This window comes from Hoplias malabaricus, chromosome X2 (assembly GCF_029633855.1).
Source record: "Hoplias malabaricus isolate fHopMal1 chromosome X2, fHopMal1.hap1, whole genome shotgun sequence".
In the NCBI taxonomy this organism is placed as follows: Eukaryota; Metazoa; Chordata; class Actinopteri; order Characiformes; family Erythrinidae; genus Hoplias; species Hoplias malabaricus.
The window spans coordinates 19,109,991-19,130,521 of record NC_089819.1 but is presented as its reverse complement, the minus strand read 5'-3'; the positions used below and the strand labels follow the sequence as shown (position 1 = coordinate 19,130,521).

Genomic DNA, 20,531 nt, shown 5'->3' with positions numbered 1-20,531 from the left:
GGTCCTTTAGGGGGTCTGAGCCCTGAACAACAGGGTGAAAGGGGCACACAGAGCATGCACAGCGCTCCTGTATAGTCAGTGAAACTGATAAAATGGACAGTGAGTGTAGAATCACAACGTGATTGGTGTATATCTAAAGCTACTCCTGTCTTACATCAATAATATATATATAAAAAAAAAGTTATCGGGCACGCCCGGGCCAAGGGAGTATTTCCAACATGTTTCATAGATGAGGTAGGACATCAAAAGCTTGATTTTATGTATTCAAAGGCCTCGTTTATTTGCTGCATGCCTGGCATTTATATGCCACTAAATGCTACTGTTTGCACACACTTCCCTTCATTTGTCCCAGTTCTCAGCTACGATGTGAGAGACAGCTATTAGGCTGCATTCATGAGCTCTCTTTAAATTCATCTCTTCATTCTGGTTCCAAACTATTTGACTACACAGCATCTCCACACTCAGAAAGGCTCATTTCTAGCTGTAATGCTAGACGAGGTGTTCTGCATTTAGCACAGAGTTTTCAAAATAAAAGTGCACAAAAACTAATAAAAATAAATAAATAAAAGGAACCTAAAAAGAAACTACAACAGCTACTAACAGACACAGCAGGAGTTGGAGAAACGCAGTGCCATGCTGGCTACTGATTTCACTGCACAGGTGGAGGCCTTATGGAAGGTTCCTGCACTGGAGATGTAGCTGGAGGCCAATCGGTGGAGCCTCTTGGCTCCAAAGGTGTTGTAGTGGCCGGGCATGACCAGCTCCACCTCCTCTTTGTCCACCATCTCCACCAGCCTCTCGCAGCTGCGCACGTAGTCGCCGATGACACTGTAGGGCAGCCAGTCGATCATGGAGCCGTCATAGACCACGTCGCCGCTGAAGAGCATCTTGTTGTCCTTGTCATGGAGGCAGATGCTTCCTCTGGAGTGGCCGGGCATGTGGAGCACCGTCAGCTGCCGGTCTCCGAGGTTGATGATGTCACCTGAGAAAGTGGTAAAAACAGAAGGGCAGTGTAGCAACTGGATATTGCAGCTGCATTGCAGCACTGACACAGCACAAGCTGCACCAGCCACTGCACACATGATTAGGGAATGGGAGATTTTGGTGAATCGATTTGTCCTGGAGAGAAGGGACACACAGTGCTGTGTTGTGACCACACAGAATTAAAAAGATACAGTGATGACAAGGGAAGGGTTGTGCATATATAAGTAGTTATAAGTAAGGTGATGTTTAGACTGTGCTGGTATTTTAAACCAATATTCCATGTATTTATGGGAATCAGAAGGTTAAAATTGGGCCTCATTAAATGGTCCAGGTCCAGGTCCAGATCGAGTGATAGTTCTATCCAGATCCATGACCGGCTGTAATAAATTCTTCAGAATAATAAACTTCCATTATTTTCTGTAACTGCTCGTCTGGAACCTACCTGGAATCACAGGGTGCCCGTCAATCACAAGGCATCAAACACACACACAAGGACACTTATGCACAGTGGAAGGAAACCCAAGCACCCGGAGTAAACTGGGGTAAACACACCAAACAGTGAGGCAGGGCTCGAACCCCCAACCCCAGGTCTATGGAGCTGTGTGACAGCGACATCACCTGCTGCCCTAAATAATGGTCCTAAAACTGATTCATCTCAGACAGCCATGTTCCTGCAGTCATATCTAAATCTGTATGTCTTATGTTACGCTGCGCTGTGTATGTGTGTGTTTTCTCTCTCTCACTATCTCTGTAAATGTATAGGTTCTGCAATCTGTTCCATTCCATGTTCCAGTTCGTGTATTTGTTCACCGTCCAGAGTCCGGTCCACCATCCAGTCCACCATCCAGTCCATGTGTTGTCTGTCATCACTTCGTCTACGTCATCTCGGCGGGAGTCATAAATACGTGTCTGTGTACGATGTTAGAGAGCTTTGTTTTGTGCTGTGATTTGTATTGTGTATATTGAATTCTGTTTGCCTGGTTTTGACTTTGATCCATTCCAATTTCGACTACGAGTTTGTTTTTGCCCTTTTGAACACTGATGCTAGATCTATCTTTTGTAAATTTTGTGTATATATTTCACCAGAGTAGGGTTGGCTGCCGTTTGTTTTGGGAGTGGGTTTTGTGTGTGTTTTTGTGGATAGACAGGGAGGAAGGTAAGGTGTTGTCTTTTGTTTCCTTTTGTTTACACTTAGGTAAGTTAGAGCTGTTTGTGGGTCAGTTAGGAGGGGTGTTTGTTTGTTGTTTTTGTCGGCTAAAGGCCAGCCTGAAGTTCACTGGTGTTTGGTTTCATTGTACATATCACATTTACAATATATATTCTATTCATTATTCATTCTGTGTTTCCGTTTGTGTCCTTTTTGTTTCACCATTTACATCTGCTACAGTTATTCCCTTCATATATATTAATTTCAACACATTCCTCATTCTGTTACGGCTCAACCCTAGACTGGGTCGTAACAGAATTTGGGGGCTCGTCCTATCTTCATTTTCTGGTTGTTCTTTGTTGTTTTTTCTGGCTGGTGGTTTTCTTTTTTGTGGGGGGGTGAGGATGGCTAGTTTTGATTTGTCCGCGTTTGCTCTTTGCCCCACTTTGGAGGTGTTTGATACGTGTCGTGTTGTCGATCTGCTTTTGATAGCGGATTTGTTTTCCGTAAGTGTCCCTCGCTTTGCTCCAAAACGGGAGATTAAGGAGGCCTTGGAGGCCCAGTTAGTTAGCAGGGGAATTTTGCCTGAGAGGAGGGGTTCTCCGGGTGTTGCTTTAAGTCCAGCTCGGAGTACGGACGCGGCGGAGGCCGTGGACGACTCTGAGTTTCTGCCGCGCATAGATCCCGGTGTTTCCCTCTCTCCTGTGTTAGATCCGCGCTTGGCCATTCGACTTAAAGAGCTAGAGCTGGAAATAAAGATTCAGGAGCGTGAGGCAGAGTTACTCCGGTTTAAGGCAGTGCAAGTTGAAGCTGAGAAGGAGCTTGCGTTAAAAAGAATGAGTCTGGCGGATTATAAGCCTGTCCCTCTCCCTCGCAGTGCGGCCTCTCCCACGGCGCACTCTCCTGCTCCTGATAGCGTTCAGGCACCGGCCACGCCACCGGTTCCCAAGCCCCGCTCTCCAGCTCGCTCATCGGTCGTAAGTACAGCGCGGGATTTTGATGTGAGTCGGCAGATCGGTCTGGTTCCTGCTTTCAGGGAAAATGAGGTGGACGCCTATTTTCCGATTTTTGAGCGGATCGCTACCACTCTTAGTTGGCCTAAAGGCCTGTGGTCTCTGCTGCTTCAGTGTAAGTTAGTGGGCAAGGCTCAGGAGGTTTGTTCCTCTCTGTCGCTGGAGCAGAGCTTGGATTATGACGTCGTGAAAAGTACTATTCTTCGGGCGTATGAGTTAGTTCCAGAAGCCTACAGGCAGAATTTTAGACGTCTTACAAAAACCCCCAGCCAGACGTATGTGGAATTTGCCAGAGAAAAGTTTCTGTTGTTTGATCGATGGTGTGCGGCTAGTAATGTCACGACATTCGAGCAGCTTAAGGAGTTGGTGCTCCTGGAGGATTTTAAAAACAATCTTCCTGATAAAATAGTGGTATACATCAATGAACAAAAAGTCACTAATCTGTCTGTTGCAGCTACTTTATCTGATGAATTCGTTCTGACACATAAAACAAACTTCGCCCCGAGTTCTCAGCGTGACATGTCTCGCCGCACCCCCACTTCACAACCTGCTGTTAGTTCCTCTCAGTCTAATGTTTCTGAAAATAGAGAATGTTTCTATTGCCGTGCTGTTGGTCATTTAATTGCTGCTTGTCCCGTTTTAAAACGTAAAGAAGCCCGCACTTTAGCCCCAAAGAAAGTTAACGCTGTTAGTTCGTTACATAAGACCCCTGATACTGACTGCTCGTCTGATCAGCCCTCGGTAGAAGCACTGTTTAAACCGTTTACATTTTCTGGGTTTGTTTCTCTTGGTGATACGGGAGATAAACAGTCTATTCGGATTTTAAGAGACACTGGTGCTGCACAGTCTCTTATTTTAGACAGCGTTTTACCTTTTTCTGACTCTAGTTATTGTGGTAGTGACGTTTTAATTCAAGGGATTGAGTTAGGAGTTGTCCGTGTGCCGCTCCATAGAGTTTATTTGGTAACGCCTGAGTTTTCAGGTGTCGTTAAAGTTGCAGTTCGTTCACAACTTCCAGTAAATGGAGTATCGTTTATTTTAGGTAATGACCTGGCTGGTAATAAATTGTTTACACTACCTGAGGTGGTTTCTGAACCCCTCTCTGCTGTGGAGAACTCATCTATTTTTCCATCTTGTGTTCTCACTCGGGCTCAAAAGAGAAAGTTTGAGGATGTAGTGGGGTTATCAGACTCATTTTTAAGTAAAGATGACCCATATTGTGATGCTTCTGTTCCAACTAGTGGTGATAAAGGGACAGATATTTGTAACATTAATTACACCGATGCGCGAATTACTCGTACAGAGCTTGCTGCTGCTCAGAAGTCAGATCCCACAATTAAACGCTGTTTTGATTCTGCACTTGATGTTTGTCCTGATAAACCCTTTAGTCCCTATATTGTTGACAATGATGTCGTAATGAGAAAATGGTCTCCCCCTTCTTCGTTGGATGGTTGTGCTGATGTGTGTCAAATAGTTGTTCCCCAGCCCTTTAGATCTCAAGTTTTGTCCCTAGCTCATGACCATCCCTGTTCTGGACATCTCTGCATTCGTAAAACTTATCAGCGTGTTCTTAAGTAATGTTGTTGCAGATCCTCTGTCTAGGTGTTAATGTTTTGTTCCTACTAGGGTTTGTATTTGTGGGAGGGGGTGTTACGCTGCGCTGTGTATGTGTGTGTTTTCTCTCTCTCACTATCTCTGTAAATGTATAGGTTCTGCAATCTGTTCCATTCCATGTTCCAGTTCGTGTATTTGTTCACCGTCCAGAGTCCGGTCCACCATCCAGTCCACCATCCAGTCCATGTGTTGTCTGTCATCACTTCGTCTACGTCATCTCGGCGGGAGTCATAAATACGTGTCTGTGTACGATGTTAGAGAGCTTTGTTTTGTGCTGTGATTTGTATTGTGTATATTGAATTCTGTTTGCCTGGTTTTGACTTTGATCCATTCCAATTTCGACTACGAGTTTGTTTTTGCCCTTTTGAACACTGATGCTAGATCTATCTTTTGTAAATTTTGTGTATATATTTCACCAGAGTAGGGTTGGCTGCCGTTTGTTTTGGGAGTGGGTTTTGTGTGTGTTTTTGTGGATAGACAGGGAGGAAGGTAAGGTGTTGTCTTTTGTTTCCTTTTGTTTACACTTAGGTAAGTTAGAGCTGTTTGTGGGTCAGTTAGGAGGGGTGTTTGTTTGTTGTTTTTGTCGGCTAAAGGCCAGCCTGAAGTTCACTGGTGTTTGGTTTCATTGTACATATCACATTTACAATATATATTCTATTCATTATTCATTCTGTGTTTCCGTTTGTGTCCTTTTTGTTTCACCATTTACATCTGCTACAGTTATTCCCTTCATATATATTAATTTCAACACATTCCTCATTCTGTTACGGCTCAACCCTAGACTGGGTCGTAACACTTATATGTTACAACAATGTGGCATTAGCCGCAGTGTGAAGCGCCGCTGTAAGATGAAGCATGGATCTTGAGGTTCCGTCCTACACTTACCTACTGGACCTCAGTGACCTCTCATTGTAATAGAACTGCATACATTCATTTGCTGCCCTTCCTGTGGTTTGAATGTGTAGCTATCATCTGAAGACAATTCAGACCTACAAGAAAATCACATTAGGCGGAGGGCTTGGTTCTCAAACCACAGACATGCTCCTTTTAAGACCAGCGTAATCTGATTGAGTTCGATTCTTTTCTCGGGATCATACAAGGCGGGTCGGAATGAAGTCATGTTGCATGCCGCGTGGTCCACAGCGATACGGCTGATGTTGAAAAAGGACTGCACTTCACATTTAGTGTTTTCCCAGCATTAACACTCCCATTTAACCCTATTAAGGGATTAATAACAAGCTCGAGATGTTGGGAGATTAGAGAGCAGGGAGAATGCTGCAATGCCCACTGCAGAGTTGCACTAGGGTCAGGATTACGAAATGGAGATGGATCCCAGTGGCTTTCTAAATGCTAGATGGGTACTGGATGAAACAGAGACAAGGATCAGCCTAGAGGCTTGTAGAAGTCTGCAGTATGATAATGTTTGGTTATAATTGTGGTTGCAGGACTCGGATGGGCCCTATGTGAAACTCCAGTGGATTTGCAGGATATTTTACATATTTTATTTTGTGTATAAATACAATATGATCAGATTTTTATCAAAATGCAAAAGCAGTATTACTCTGTGGTCAAATGTAAATCAATGTATTGCATTTTTTTATGTTTTATTTGTTTTTTTTATGGTTGTTTATTTGTTTTTCATTTTGACAGGTCTTATGCAGGGAACTATGTAAACATTTGAGCACTGCATTCCAAGGAGGAACACAGTGGATGTACCACATGGTGGACAGCAATGTTGATGTGGCACCCACCACTACAGTGGCCACCCTCATTGCCTAGAAGCTAGTCACACACCCACCTTCCTGCAGTATGTGAGTGGGCTGCACAGCCCTCACTCTGTACTGTCTGGCGGTCCAGTCGGGGCTGGGTTTCTCCACGATCTCGCGGTCACTCAGCCAAGTGACCGTCTCGAAGTTGTCTCCGTTAGCCAGGGCATCGACCTCTGCCTTGTGCACGCCCACCTGTTGAAACTGGTGCAGCCCACCCGAGTGGTCGAAGTGCACGTGCGTGCCGATGGCCAGCAGCGGGTTTTTCCGTTTGGTGTCCTCCCCCAGCAGACATTTGGAGCTGATGTAGTCCGGCAGGCTCCGTAAACCCAGGCCCGCGTCTATCAGCACGTCCTGGTGAGAGCCGTGGATTAACCACATATTCGCCCGGTTACCGGACTCGTAAAAGCGCTCCTGGATCCAGAACACGCCGTTATCCAGCGTTTTGTGCGCGTACCAGTCCATCACCGGCATCCTCTAAACACAAACGGTAACGACACCGCGAAAAAAACAGATTAATAACGAAAAGACAAAGATTTGCCAACACAAACCCAACCCTCGAGCGCTGCAGACATTTGCAAGAGTGATGTGTCGACCAGGAACGTGTCGATTCCGTCAACCGATTTTTAGATGAACATTAGGAGCCGACTCGCATTGTAGAGTCGAATTTGATGTTTTGAACATTAAATGTGTTATAAATATCATATTTAGCGATGGATGTTCCGCTCCTTCGTCATGCTGACTTTGAGGACATGCTAATGTTGTTCCTTAAATATGTATCTTTTCAAAGTCATTTCTTGATAACTATAGTATATTGTCATTTGACCTGGGTCAATGCCTTCAGTTACAAAAATTAAGGAATCAGGTCTTAGAATCGATTCTGATGATTTAGAGATTCAAGAATCCAGCAGAAAGTATAACGCCCCTTTCCAAGGACAGCGTGGATTGGATAATGTCTTCGTGACGCCAGCATAAACTGCAATACAATTGGTTAAACATGAAACAAGCACCGCCTACACCAACTGATTTTCTATAAAACCTCACCAAAGAGCGCGTTTGACTGATTTAAATTAACGACAAAATATTTGTGTTATTGTCTGTATATTGAGAGCAAAATGGCAGGAAAAGGCAGAGGTATAGCGGCGTTTACCTTCAATATAGAGGCGCTGGGTATTAACAGAGGGTCAATGCCTGAAACTCAGAGAGGGCCTCGGCCAATGTTTCCAGTGAGTGCTTTAGAAACCGTCTCTACTTATATTTGGCTCATTTACATTCTGAAGAGTAAAGCTAGATGTTAATATTGGACTCTGTATCAGGGGTATTTAACTCCAGCTCTACACAGTTGGTTCACATCTTCATTAAATCTGTTAAATCCATAAATATTTTGAAACAGGTGTGTTAGAGCAGGGAATTTTATAAAAGGGCACTGATGCCATTGTCAGCAGCTATAACACCTGAAAATGCAGATCCACTGAAGCTAAGCTGGTTCGGACCTGACAGGTAGCACTTAGCAATGCTTGGGCAGTTGCTGAAGGTGGTGTTTATGGGGCCCACAGGAGGTACTGTCCATTTAGTCTGTGTGGATACCTGTGCAAGGTCAGGGCACTGTTATTTGGATGAGACATAAAACAAAATTCCTGAAAGTCATAAAAAAATCCCTGGGAATATCTCCAGAGTAGGGACGTTTCCCAGATTTCCTGACTATAACTACTCTTTAGGCCATGTCTGGCCTCATAGTCTCCATCTTGGCTCGGTCGTCCCCTCTTATCTCTCTACCAGCTGAGTGGTGAGCGTACTGGTGTGAATTACACCTAAGTAATTTATAAATATTTATCTCCATTTTTAGTTTTAGAAATATTATTTTCATAATGTTCATCCTTTTGTCCAGCTGTGAACGTTGAGGAAATCTGTTCACAGAATTAAATTACTTCATTATGTCAAACTTCAACGGTCTTTTAAACTTTATTCCTTGAATTAGTAAGAAATAACATGTTTTCTGACTATCAATAAACACAAGTTAGGAACTCAAATTCCACTGTATTTATTTTGACACTTTTGACACTTTCATAGAGCTGGTGCTTAGCCTTTAACCATAAGTTAGTTTTAAAATCTATACAGATTACTGATAATATTTAAAGTAATTGTCATATTTCCCCATATCCCTTAAAATAACTGAAATAACTGGTTGGTAACTGGCTGAATCCTTGCTCACTATCGTCTTTTGTTGCCTCACACACAAATCATGCCATACCTTTTTGTATGTTGTACAGCAATCTGAGTTTAAACCAGTGCCTCTAAAGGCTGGCGAGGCAGAAGACTACATGTTAGCATTGAAACAAGAGATGAGAGGGAAAATGAAGGACTTGCCTTTCAATATAAAGTCGTCCTCAGGCAAGAACGGTGAGCACTTACAAATTCAATCACTGTAAGTTGTATTAATGTACAGTGGCTTTCAGCTGCAGCACTTAATTTTACTCCACTTAACCACACATCAGTGGGCCATGAGGTGTGGAATGTCTTCTGGGAGTGATCTTTCTCATAATGAAGGAGAAATCCACTGATTCTTTTTTTCTCCCTCCCCCTCCCCCCTCCCCCCTCCACATGATTAAAAGAGAAAACCGATCAGGATGTCCAGTTCACTGTTTTTGTATCTTGTTCCCAGATGTCGAACGCTATAAAGAAAAATACATAAGGGATTGCTGTAAAATCGAGGACGCAGAATGGACGCCAGGTAATATCACTCCACCTTAAGCAAAGTGTATTATGCATTTGTAAGTACACATTGAGCCTAAACCTGTTTTACAGACTGGAACCGTCTTCCAAAGGAACTAATGCCCCAGAAGAGAAGAATAAGAAAGAAAATTGGTAATTAAATTTCGACAAATTTACAGTGCATTTCTGCATTTTTGTATCATTTCCCAATAAGATGAACTTCTACAGATTCAAAGAAATCCACAAAGGTCTCAAACAAAGAAAAGGAGGCTGTACTTTCTAAACTTGATGTAAGTTTGTGGCTTTTATTCCCCCCCTCCTCCTTGCTAAGCCATATCATATATAACTTGGAGTATATTTATTAATTTATTTTATATCACAGAAAACCTTTAACACCAAACTAGAACAGATTTCAGAGTCATTTGGTCTGTTTTTGTCAGGAACTTCAGAAAATGGGTGACGATAAATCAGATGATGAGACGGAGAAAGAAAAAAAGAAAGGAGGTGAAGAAGAAGAGGAAGTTGAAGGAGAGGAGTATGATGAAGAAGAGCTTGAGGAGGTAAATGCTTGATTGTGACCAAAGCCACATAATTAAAAACATAACCTCCGTACATGACACTAAAACATGGGCTAGAACTATTTGGCTCCAATAAAGTCATTGTGGAGTTTGGAATCCAACCCAATATAAATCAGAAGAGCATTTCTGTTAGTCTTTAAACTGGAATGTCTTGCTCTTAATGGGGCACTGCTGTAGTTGAGGAGTTGAGGTGGCAGATTGACAGAATCTATTTCAGGGATCTTTCATGCATGAAACCTGTACAAGATCTAATTTATTTAGCAAATTAATGCATTTTAGAAAATGCTGGTCATTTTTAAAGATTCTACTCTGCCATTTAAGGTAAATGTAGATTCTCTGATATTCCTTTACAGGAAAATGACTACGTAACAAACTACTTTGAAGATGGTGATGATTATGGAGCTGGCAGTGATGACAATATGGACGAAGCCACCTACTAATTTGAAAAGAGATGGGGATCACTCCAACCCAGTTCATAACTTTCTATGTTGGTACACAGATGATCAAAGTTATTAAATAATAATAATGTAAAAAAGAGATTTGGAGATTCAAGTACTAAAATATAGTTCATTTATTTTCAGACTGTAACTACGGTCTACAGGCCGAAGGCACATACTGCTCCAATTCATTCTTTAACAAAACTGTCATGGTCACAAAATATTACAACGTGAATTTTCACTGGTAAGAGTTAAATAAAAATGTACACATTTTGTAGGCAGACAAGCATGAAAAGAATATTAGCAACAATTAAGATCAATACTGATATTTCTGCAACTATGCCCATCTTGAATAAATTAGTGTGTATGCTTGGTGTGTATCCCTGACAAGAAAAGAGACATCAACTGTCTCCAAGCTATATTTTGAATAGATTGTGTACTGTCAAAGTGAAACAGTTCTGTAGCTAATACATTAGCTCACGTGGAAGGGAAACTGTGCAAAATGCAACAAAGACAGCTGTCAGTGGGAGTTGAGCAAGAGAGATCTAGTACCTCATGCCAGACTTATCAAATACATGGAACTATCTGCTTATTGGAAACCAGCTTTCACCTTTCAGGTTGAAAGTAGTGTCACAGAGTCTATATGCATCCCTCATATTAAAGGAGGAGTTCAATAATTTGGAACCAAACACTTAAGGGAGACTGAATTACAGTAGGAATGTCTCAACCTTAAAACGCTGTACAGAGGCTGGTAATTATTTCCATATCCACACTCAAATACTGACAACAGCATAGATCAAATTCAACTCCACCACTGAAATGGAACATTTAAATAAGAATTCCACCTCTTCATTCCTTGAAAATTAAATCATTAAGATGTCAAGTGGTTTGACGTGAGCATTCATGGAAAACCTTAGTCACGTTATAATTATAATAACCTGCTGTCTGGAGTTCAATGCCTCCCAATTCTAACTCATTAAAATATTACCACGATGCTGCCTAATAAATCACTAACAGTTTAGAGAGGAATTTGGTCTAAAACATTAATTCAAAAACACAAATGGTGAGTAGGTACATGCAGGGAGATGTAAGGCAAACTGGTTCTTTACATTTATCACTATTTTACCACTGCCACCATTACAGAAAAAAAGGCATGAGCCTGTTCAATGGTCATTTCAGATAGTAAATTCAATGGCATTTTTGTGTTGTGACCCTTGGTCCCATCATATCATTATTAGCGTAAAGAAATGAGTGTTAACATTTCTTTATAATGTGCCAATAACCACCAAATCTCAAAATGGCCTTGTTTATATTTTAGTGGCTGAACTCTGGAATTGTTACTAAAGTTGTGTATTTTATATATCCCACCACAATTAAACGCACCACATCAAATCATAACCTCAAAACTTGAGGTTTAGTGCCTATACTAATACAGTCCTAGTGTTTTGTGACCCCATATTTTACTGGATTATACATATTTAACTCCTCAGGTTATGTTAAAAAGTCTTTACAGTCTTTAGGACATCTTTAAATTTGCATTGCTCCTAAAAAATGCCCATATGGTTCAAAAACATTGCTCCAGTTTTAGATATCTAATAACATTGAGATATTAAGAAACTGCTTACCAAACCTGTACTGCTACTACAGAGATTTGGTTAAAAATATTGAACTCATCCTTATCAATTACAATATCATCTCCTAGTAAAAGTGGTTTTCATTACACGTCCCAAACATTATTCAATGCCTCATAGTGCTGGTCCATGTCAGCTTGCCTCTAAAGAGTCATGTTTTCTGTTTCTGCCTCAGATTTGGTCCCTCTGGTTCAATGACTTGATGCATATGTGGCTCTCCATGAGCAACAGCCTTAGCCTTTGGAATAATAGCAGGACGAGGAAAGGCAGAATGTGTAGGCTCAGGTCTGATGGAATCCATTGTAGCATGGTGGCTTACATCCGATTTCATTAGCACTTCATAGTATAACAGGTAGAACACAGGTGTGACAATGCCCACGACAAGCATAATGACTACTGCAGTCCACCACCTCATTCCCCAGTCCGCTCCATAATAGGGGTCCTTCCTCTGGGCTGGTCTCCGCTCCAGATCTCCCAGCAGCGGCTGCTGAGGGCTGAGGGAGGAAACCACTTCGCTTAGGCTGCTCCTGGAGGGGCTAGACGATTTCACAAGAAGTTCAATGTCTTTGTCTTTCTCCTGCAGAAAACACTCTACACTGTCCGTGGAGGAAGATGATGATGGGGAGGAGTCTGTGGAAGCTCCAGTGGGCAGGATCTCTGCAACTCTGTGAATTCTGTTCGGTGAGTTGCTTTTATGCGGAGCTGTGTTGTGAGTTTCAGTGAAAGAGCTGAACCTTCTCACCGGGATCTTTATGGACCTCAAGGCAAAGAAGTCCTGCTCTGTCAGGAGATTGTTGGCACGCTTTATGTCAGCAACCTAAGATTCGGCACACAAAAAGCATGTTAATTATAGGCTGCACTACATAGTGTACATACACAGGTTATTATAGGCTTTACTGTAAATTTAGTAAATTTAAAGCACACAAGCTCAAGTGAAGAGTCAGAAAACAGGCACCGTATTGTAAGACTTACAGAGCAGAAATACTGGAGAGAAATGCTAATCAAAGTGTCTCCTTCTTTAATGTCTCTCATTACGTAGACAATATCATCCATGCGCTCTCTGGAAGCACTCCGTCGAATTTTGTCCCTGCCCCTGGCACGAAGTTCATAGCTCTCGCCATCTTCCTCAGAGCACTCGGTCTCCGAATTGTTCCCAAATACATAAGAAAAACCTCCTGCTGCAGGCTGCACCATTGTAGAGGACTGGAAGCCATTGTACTGGTTCCTTCCAGTCATTTTCTGCCTATTTGCAAAGTCAATAAGTCAATAAAACACACACCAACAGATAAGCGAAACAGATAATGACAGTTTCAAAAAAGGAAAGAACTGCCCACACTAACTTGCATAAGGTGAAGTTGGTGTAACTGAATTTAACTGTAAAAAGAGGAAGGGTTGATGGACAATACAAAGGTTGGGAACCTGTTCACAGATACTTTTACAACAAATACCCAGCCTGGCCTTAAAGTCCGCATTATATTCATTAATAATAATAAAAACACGCTCGACTGACCACAACTCGGTTTACAACATAACGTAGCCAACGTTAGGTAATACCGTTAGCTGGTTAATTAGTATTACATGCTAAGCTAAAACTGGCTTCTACGTTAATTTACCGGCTTCACGTTGGAATGTTTCCGTTCCACCTTAAATATATCGGCAGTAAATGTACCAGCCGCACTGTTTAAGGTGGAAAGAAAAAGTCGAGTAACCGTTACGAGGGGCTTTTCAGCCTCAGGCTCATAAGCGTTTGTTTAAAAGATTTTACCCTCGTAAAAATGTTTAAAATGCGAATGTTATTTCACTAGTCATCCGTTTAAAACACGGTAAACAGAAGTTGCTGATGTCAACAAACTCCACTTATCTAACCTGCTATCGCTAGTTAGCCTGAGGCTACTCAAAACAACACGGCGAATTGTAGCGTAACTAGAAAGTCAAGTGACATTTAACTATTAATATGGTCAAATAAGGCTGGTATGTTCATATTTATAACCCCACATGCAGTAATATACTTTTAGTTACATGTAAGCACGTGTATTGTGTGGTTAACGGCGCTATGCAGCTAACTGAGCTGAGCTAGCAGAGTTAACGTAGAGGTTTAGTTAAAGCCTGAGGAGCAGCTGAACGTTAGGGTTTATATTAAACCACAGTTAAGCTATAAACACTAAGCAGCGAGGGATCTCTTTACCTGATTAAACGCGCTGAATTCACCAGCCTTTCCCAGCTAAGCCATTCTCATTCTCATTCTCATTCCCTTTCTCTCTCTCTTTCTCTTTCTCTCTTGCTCTCTCTCTCTCCCCCACTCTCTACGCCACGTCAACATAGTCTTTACGTAATGACGTAGGGGTTAGTTGAGGGGCTTTAGGGGTAGAAAGTATCCTCTGCTTAGTATTCAGCTTAAGTGTTAATTTTTTTTAATGTTTTGTTAATTTTATTACAGCAGATGTGTTTTTTTTTTTTAAATATGAATCTACACGACCTCTTTCCAACCCCTCTTTAACCATAGAATTACAGGTTGTTGCACTATGGTTTACCAGTGAACAGTTCTAGATGGAACTGCTTATAACGTTTGCATGGGTTTGAAGAAATGTGCTGTATATCTTAAATTTGCTGGATATCGTGACTTCAACAAAAGCAATGGATTCAGAACGGATTGCTTTTAATATCATGCAATTTACAATGTGTAAACACACACACACACACACACACACACACACACACACACACATATATATATATATATATATATATACACACACACACACAATAGACATTTTTGAATAAATATATCATTAATTAATTTAATATTTCTTCAAGATACGTTCCATTAAATTGCATAATAGGAGCAGATAATTCAGTGAAAGCCTTATATAACACTTGTTCAACAGGATCTGGATATTGTGCTTTAGTTTACGTTTGGCTGCAATTGCTGGAGCTTCCCAGTAGAGGGCGCATCTGACACAGTCCATGTGCTGCCCATAGTCTCTCTCTCTCTCTCTACTCTATGTCCAAATGTTTGTGCACACTCCTTCTAATGACAAAGGTGAACTGACTTACATTAAAGGAATGCTATGTGGTATTTCTGCTTAAAATAGGGCCTCTGTTCTTACTTTAGGCTCAGCACTGCAGATTCTGCAGTATGTAACTTTTGGACCCAGTAAACAAGGAACGTTCCTGGACGTTCAAAATAGGTCTAAAAGTAGTCTGTCCGTCAAGGACATATTTTAAACGTCAATGGACGTCCAAAATCCATCTTAATAAGTTAGTTATCAAGTGGTGACCAATCGATAACGTCAGTAGACGTCCAAAATGCGTTTTATACAAGTAATTTGTTTCGGGACCAATTAATAACGTCAATGGACGTCTAATAGTCGTCTTTTCAATGTCTGTGTTTGGACGTCTTTTCAACTTTCATTTTCAACCTTAAGAGAACGTTGATTAGACGGCAGTCATTACGTTATTTCAACGTTGAATCAACGGCTAAATGTTTACTGGGGAGGAAGGTAGGACGTCCCCTCTCTTCCCCTCACCCTTGATTTCTGGACAGTGCTGTAATAATTATTTTTTTCTAACACATCTGTCCAGTTGTTCGACTTATGGATAGTCTACATAAGTTAGAACGAAATGCTTTGGAGCACGTGAACACAGTGAAACTGTCTGGGTCTTTGACTGGTAGGTGATCATCCTATCCACAACTAATCATCCAACATCATTCTCTCTGCCGCTGTTGTGGCTGAATGCAATCAAATGCTCACAGAGATGTTCCAACGTGATTAATTATTCTAATACTGCACAATCAGCCCTAGGAACAGCTCTTCTGGGAAGGCCTTTCCCACACTTTTGGAACATTGCTGTGATGATTTGATTGAGTTAAACCGTGTTAGCATTAATGGGGTCAGGTATTGATGTCGGGTGTTTAGCTCTGGATTACAAACGCTAAATCAAGGCACCCGAATAGTGGTGGATGGTGCTCTTTCACCCCAGAGAACACAGTTCCACAACCTGATGCTTTATGTCTCTGTGGCCCGGGAGTGTGGATTTGGTGCTGAGTGTGTGGCTGATTGGGATCAACATGTCGCTGGGTGGAGCTGTGCTGAGTGTGTGTGTGAGAGAGAGGGAGAGAGAGAGAGATCTGTTGGGGGTTGTAATGAGATTAGCACGTCTCTGTGTGTGTGTCAGGAGAAGAGAAGAGCTAACGGCTACACCTCGCCATGGCGCGCGCCCCCAGTCCATCTGTACCGCGGAACACGGCGGAGTAGGAGGTTCTCGTGAACGCGCGCGGACCCGCTCTCCCGTGTCCGGACGCTGAAAGTTGGCCGCTACTCGGCGCGGAGAGAGCATGCAGTGACCGCTCCGCAGGGACCAAGGAACGTAGGAACGGAGTGGCCGCAGCCGCTGATGCTCGCCTGAGTCCCGCCGCATCTGTGCGCTTTAGTCCGGGTGGTGAGAGCTCCGTGTTCAGGTGAGAGCGGTTTTCGCGCGTTTATCTCTCTCTCTCTCTCTCTCTCTCTCTCTCTCGCTCTCAGAGAGAATGTATCTGTGTGTGGGAGAGAGAGAGAGGAGAAAGAGCTGGGAGCTGAACAGGTGGCTCGAGAAGAGTAGACTACGCGAGAGGCTCCTCTTCAACTTCTCTGTACAAGAAGGGAATGAGGTGTTGTCCCTTTCTCTGACTCATTGTCCGTCTTTATTCTGAGGGGACTGGTCTTGTCTGAAAGGACCACATCTTCTGACTCTACTGACCTTATTGTCCAGTTGTTCTGAGTGACTGGATCCCTGAAGGGCATTAACCTTGATGTCAAGTCGTTCTGAGGGGACCCATGTTGTTGTCTGGTTGTTCCTAGGGGACCGATGTCACCTGGGAGTTCGGAGTGGAGTGATGTTGTTGTCCAGTTGTTCTGAGGGCACTGCTGTTGTCCGGTTATAGGCCTGTCACAATTACATTACCGACTTATCAAACAATACATGGACAGTTCCTCAATGCTTGTTGTTGCTGACTTCATATGTGTTTGTTTACATAAGAATGAACATCACTAATATTTTAACCACTCCCTCTGTTCTGTTCCCTGGTTTGCTCTGGCCTCTCAATTCTGGGGGCATTATGTTAATTTATTTAAAACAGTGTTTATTTTTTATTTTGGATATATAAACATTTTATATTCTACTTCTAATATCGTTTTTTTCTAAAAGTAATCACTCTTTAAAGGAGTGTAGTTACATTATTTTTCTACTACATTTTTTTATCATGTCAGTGGCACAAATTGGTCTACATTTTATCGCAATTGTTCCTGGGACAGTATATAGATCACATAAAATGGCTGTTGTAACAGGGCCATTCCGTTGTTCTGAGGGTTGTTCTGATGTCAGATTGTGGGTCTGAATGGATTAATATCAGGTTGTTTTGTCTGGATTGGTCTTGGATTGGACAGTTATTCAGACTCGACTGGACTTGCTGACTGACCACATGTTTCTCTAGTGTAGCAAACAATGAATATTTATTATACTGTGTTGTTGTAATATTATAAATGAAGGGTGGACACAGGGTGGACTTTTCTTTTTTTCATTAATTGCTTCATTCATCATTTATTTTTTTATTTTTTTTTATTCATCAATTACTCTTCCTTCTGTTTATTTTTCTTTCTGTCTGCTTTCATTATACACTATTTTATTTTTTACACTATGTTGTTTTTTCACTTTGTTTTTTTTAAGTTTCTTACTTTCTTTCTTTTATTCATCAATTCACTCTTCAATAATTCATCTTCGATCTTTTTCTTGAACACTAACCTACAGCAAATAAACTCAGACCTTATTGTCCAGCTGATGCTTGATGTGTATAATAATATTCACATAGTTTGTGTTATATTCACCGTGTTTGTGTTGAAGGGAGTGAGGAGAAGCTGTCTTCCCTCACACCAGAAAAGTCTAGGGTGACTCTCTGCTCTACAAGTTTCAAGTCTTGTTTCTGCACCACCTTAACTGTGTTCCTGGACAGTGAGCCCACCCCCTGTGGTGCAGACAAAGCACCTTCCCTGAGGATGTGTTGAGGCTTTGCCCCTGATTGATGTTGTGGGGATAAATGGGCCACACATTGTGATGGAAGAGCAGCAGGTGTACGCAGACAAAGGACGAGCCGAGCAGCAGCTCGGGCCAAGATAGAGGCTCCTCTGCACTGGTCAGACAGGGTGTGTAGTCTTTAGCGTGTGGTAGTGAAACGTATCAAGGTCAGCAGAGATTTGCTTATTAGACTTTGCTTCGTCTCAAAGCCCCACAGGCCCTGCCCTGCTGCCCCCCTCCCCACCTCTATCACCCCTTTGTACATCAGCTGGATGTATGCGGACATATGGCTCGCTGCCTTATCTGTGTAAGGAGCCTTGATTGAGGGATTGAGAGAGCGGCTAATTCACTGGAGGTTAGACTGGTCTTTTTTTTTGTTACTGAGACTTATACTGTTATGTGTTTTCTATATGGTCAGCTGTAATTATTGTTGTTGTTATTATTATTATTATTATATTATAATAATTATTATTTATATATTTGAAAAAAGAGTTCATTTTACAAATAAATCAAATTAACATGGTGTTCTTCAGACTCTTCTGGTTTGTCCAGGCGTCTATATTTGATGTCTATATATATTTTTATAACGAGAAACACAAGTGTGTGTGGCGCACAAAAAATAACAGAAACTGAACACACTTTCAAGTTTACATTTGTTCCGGTCTAGTTCAAATTTCCACACCTTGTGAGTCGCCATAGCAGGGTTCCAATCTGGATCCCCCTTTCCCACCAGACTGGGGCCTTGGCTGAAACAAAGTGCCCACGCATGGAGCTGGGTCTCGCAGAGGGAGTGAATTCAGCCGCTCAACGCGCTCCACAAAGACTCCACACCCAGAGCAGAAAGGGGACGCGGTGGGAACGTCCCACTGGGCTTTACTGTGCGGACCGTTATTGAATACTCTGAGCCAAATGAAAGCCCTATATGATAAATGTTTAGTGCTTGACTCCTGAAGATTTGTCACTGTCATTTTTACTTTAACAAAACACACAGCATGCTGTGCAGTGCCACTTACAGCGAACCAAACGTCTGATAATGCTGCTTTCTATTTCTTTCATTACATCTTCTTTTATGAATTTGTCAGTTCATAAATGTCGGCTTAAATTTATCATTGAGATTAAAATAAATGAAAAAGCGTTTGAGTGGTTTGACGTGAGAGGGTTCAGTGTTGTGAAACTTACCGATGTGGAGGTCTTTATAATAGTGGAGAACGAGGGCTCTCAGTATGCTCTACAAGTGTAAACTGTTTTTCTTCCTCAGAATCAAAGCCACGGTTTTGGCGGAAGTGAAATATTCTTTGTCCTGTTCTGGGATCAAATTAAATACACCATCGGCACATGCTTAAATATTTGCGGAGTAATTCCAGTTACTTTAATGGTAGGAAGTGAAGTTGTTCATTTAGAGCACTCAGTGCCCAGTAATTGATTGCCTGACTCTCAGATTTCTGTTGTGGTTTGTGGGGAAATGAGAGACCCTTGGTGGGATATGTCACTGTGGGAGTTCAGATCCCCAGTCTGCCTTTTATTCTGGTCTGTCTTCTGTTTTCATGATCATATTTTTTCAAATTCAAGGTCGCCAAAACTACTTTGCGCTTAAATAGGGCTGTCACTTCTAAAATAACTGACTGAAAACATCAGCAATTAACTGGCTTTGTGATTTTGATTCATGTTTAAAGTTTGTTTTGTTTTAGGAATCTTTGAAACTATGCATGGGGTGGATTAGATCGCACATCTTTATCACGATATTACAATACCTAATCAGGAAGGACAAGACGTGTCATTACATGTTGATACACAAAAACAGTGCACTAGTAAAACTACATTTAAAAACTGTGTAGAATGATTTTTATTCACAGTTTAACACATTCGGCACTAAACAACGTAACTATGCTGCCTTTGGATCAACAAAACAGACTCATCATGCAAAATGTATAAATCTTATGTGGTCGTCTCCATCTCTTTGAATGGTTTGTTGTATTCAGGTATGTGCATATTTGTTAATAATGGACTGGAATTTAAAGCCAATTGTGGGAAAAGTTCAAATTTCTCCTGTGCAGTAGTGCTTCATAATGCAATAACAAATGCAGTCACAAATTATATTGCATTTGTAATGAACCTGTTTTGTCTCGTAACTGAATTCCGTGTTGTTGTTTTTTTTTATATAATTTTTATAGTTAAAATGGAAAATATTGCTGGCTGAAATTTCAGTACATTAATAAGTAACATGTCTTGGCTTTTTTCTCTTTTGACTCCAAAGCTAAAACAATGTTTGCCTTTTCAGATGATGTTTTTTCAGGTCAAGTTTTCAGGGCATTGATCATTCTTATTGATTACGCTTGTTACTCTATAATTCATTCATTATTACTACTACAATGGCTGTGACTGTCCTGGTTTTCTATTATAGGCTAAGGTCACCGAGTCTTTTTATCCTCGTCACTGTGTAGTCTGGTGGAGAGGTTTGTGAGCCCTCTCAGGACTTTGCTGACGCACTGTGCGCAGTATCGAGTTTTAGGAGCTGTTTGTTCTGGATTTGAAAGTGGGACTATTGCAGTGTATTGTGAAGCCTTGCTCACGTCCAGCAGCAATCCTGAGGTCTCTTTATTT

The 20,531-nt window shown here is 41.7% G+C and overlaps 3 protein-coding genes across 5 annotated transcripts; 1 reads left to right on the top strand and 2 right to left on the bottom strand.

Annotated features, from left to right (window-relative positions):
* Nucleotides 1-202: 202 nt before the first annotated feature.
* On the bottom strand, nt 203-7,109 carry LOC136677466 (acyl-coenzyme A thioesterase MBLAC2-like). Its single transcript, XM_066655011.1, has 2 exons — nt 6,557-7,109; nt 203-982 (listed from the first exon to the last, which is right to left on the bottom strand). The coding sequence occupies exons 1-2, from the start codon at nt 6,996-6,998 to the stop codon at nt 597-599; spliced, it is 828 nt and encodes a 275-aa protein (XP_066511108.1). The 5' UTR covers nt 6,999-7,109; the 3' UTR covers nt 203-596.
* Nucleotides 7,110-7,604: 495 nt separating this feature from the next.
* LOC136677465 (DNA-directed RNA polymerase III subunit RPC7-like) lies at nt 7,605-10,535 on the top strand. 3 transcript variants are annotated; one of them, XM_066655009.1, is made up of 8 exons: nt 7,605-7,750; nt 8,795-8,924; nt 9,187-9,255; nt 9,330-9,389; nt 9,465-9,526; nt 9,677-9,796; nt 10,168-10,301; nt 10,396-10,535. In XM_066655009.1, exons 1-7 carry the CDS (start codon nt 7,640-7,642, stop codon nt 10,252-10,254), a joined length of 639 nt encoding a protein of 212 aa, XP_066511106.1. In that variant the 5' UTR covers nt 7,605-7,639; the 3' UTR covers nt 10,255-10,301; nt 10,396-10,535. The 3 variants fall into 3 exon arrangements, with proteins under 3 accessions (XP_066511106.1, XP_066511105.1, XP_066511107.1); XM_066655008.1 differs by having other exon boundaries at nt 10,168-10,430; XM_066655010.1 differs by lacking the exon at nt 9,330-9,389 and having other exon boundaries at nt 9,451-9,526; nt 10,168-10,430.
* Nucleotides 10,536-11,437: 902 nt separating this feature from the next.
* On the bottom strand, nt 11,438-14,200 carry LOC136677464 (lysM and putative peptidoglycan-binding domain-containing protein 3-like). Its single transcript, XM_066655007.1, has 3 exons — nt 14,068-14,200; nt 12,855-13,125; nt 11,438-12,699 (listed from the first exon to the last, which is right to left on the bottom strand). The coding sequence occupies exons 2-3, from the start codon at nt 13,116-13,118 to the stop codon at nt 12,034-12,036; spliced, it is 930 nt and encodes a 309-aa protein (XP_066511104.1). The 5' UTR covers nt 13,119-13,125; nt 14,068-14,200; the 3' UTR covers nt 11,438-12,033.
* Between the last annotated feature and the right edge of the window lie 6,331 nt (nt 14,201-20,531).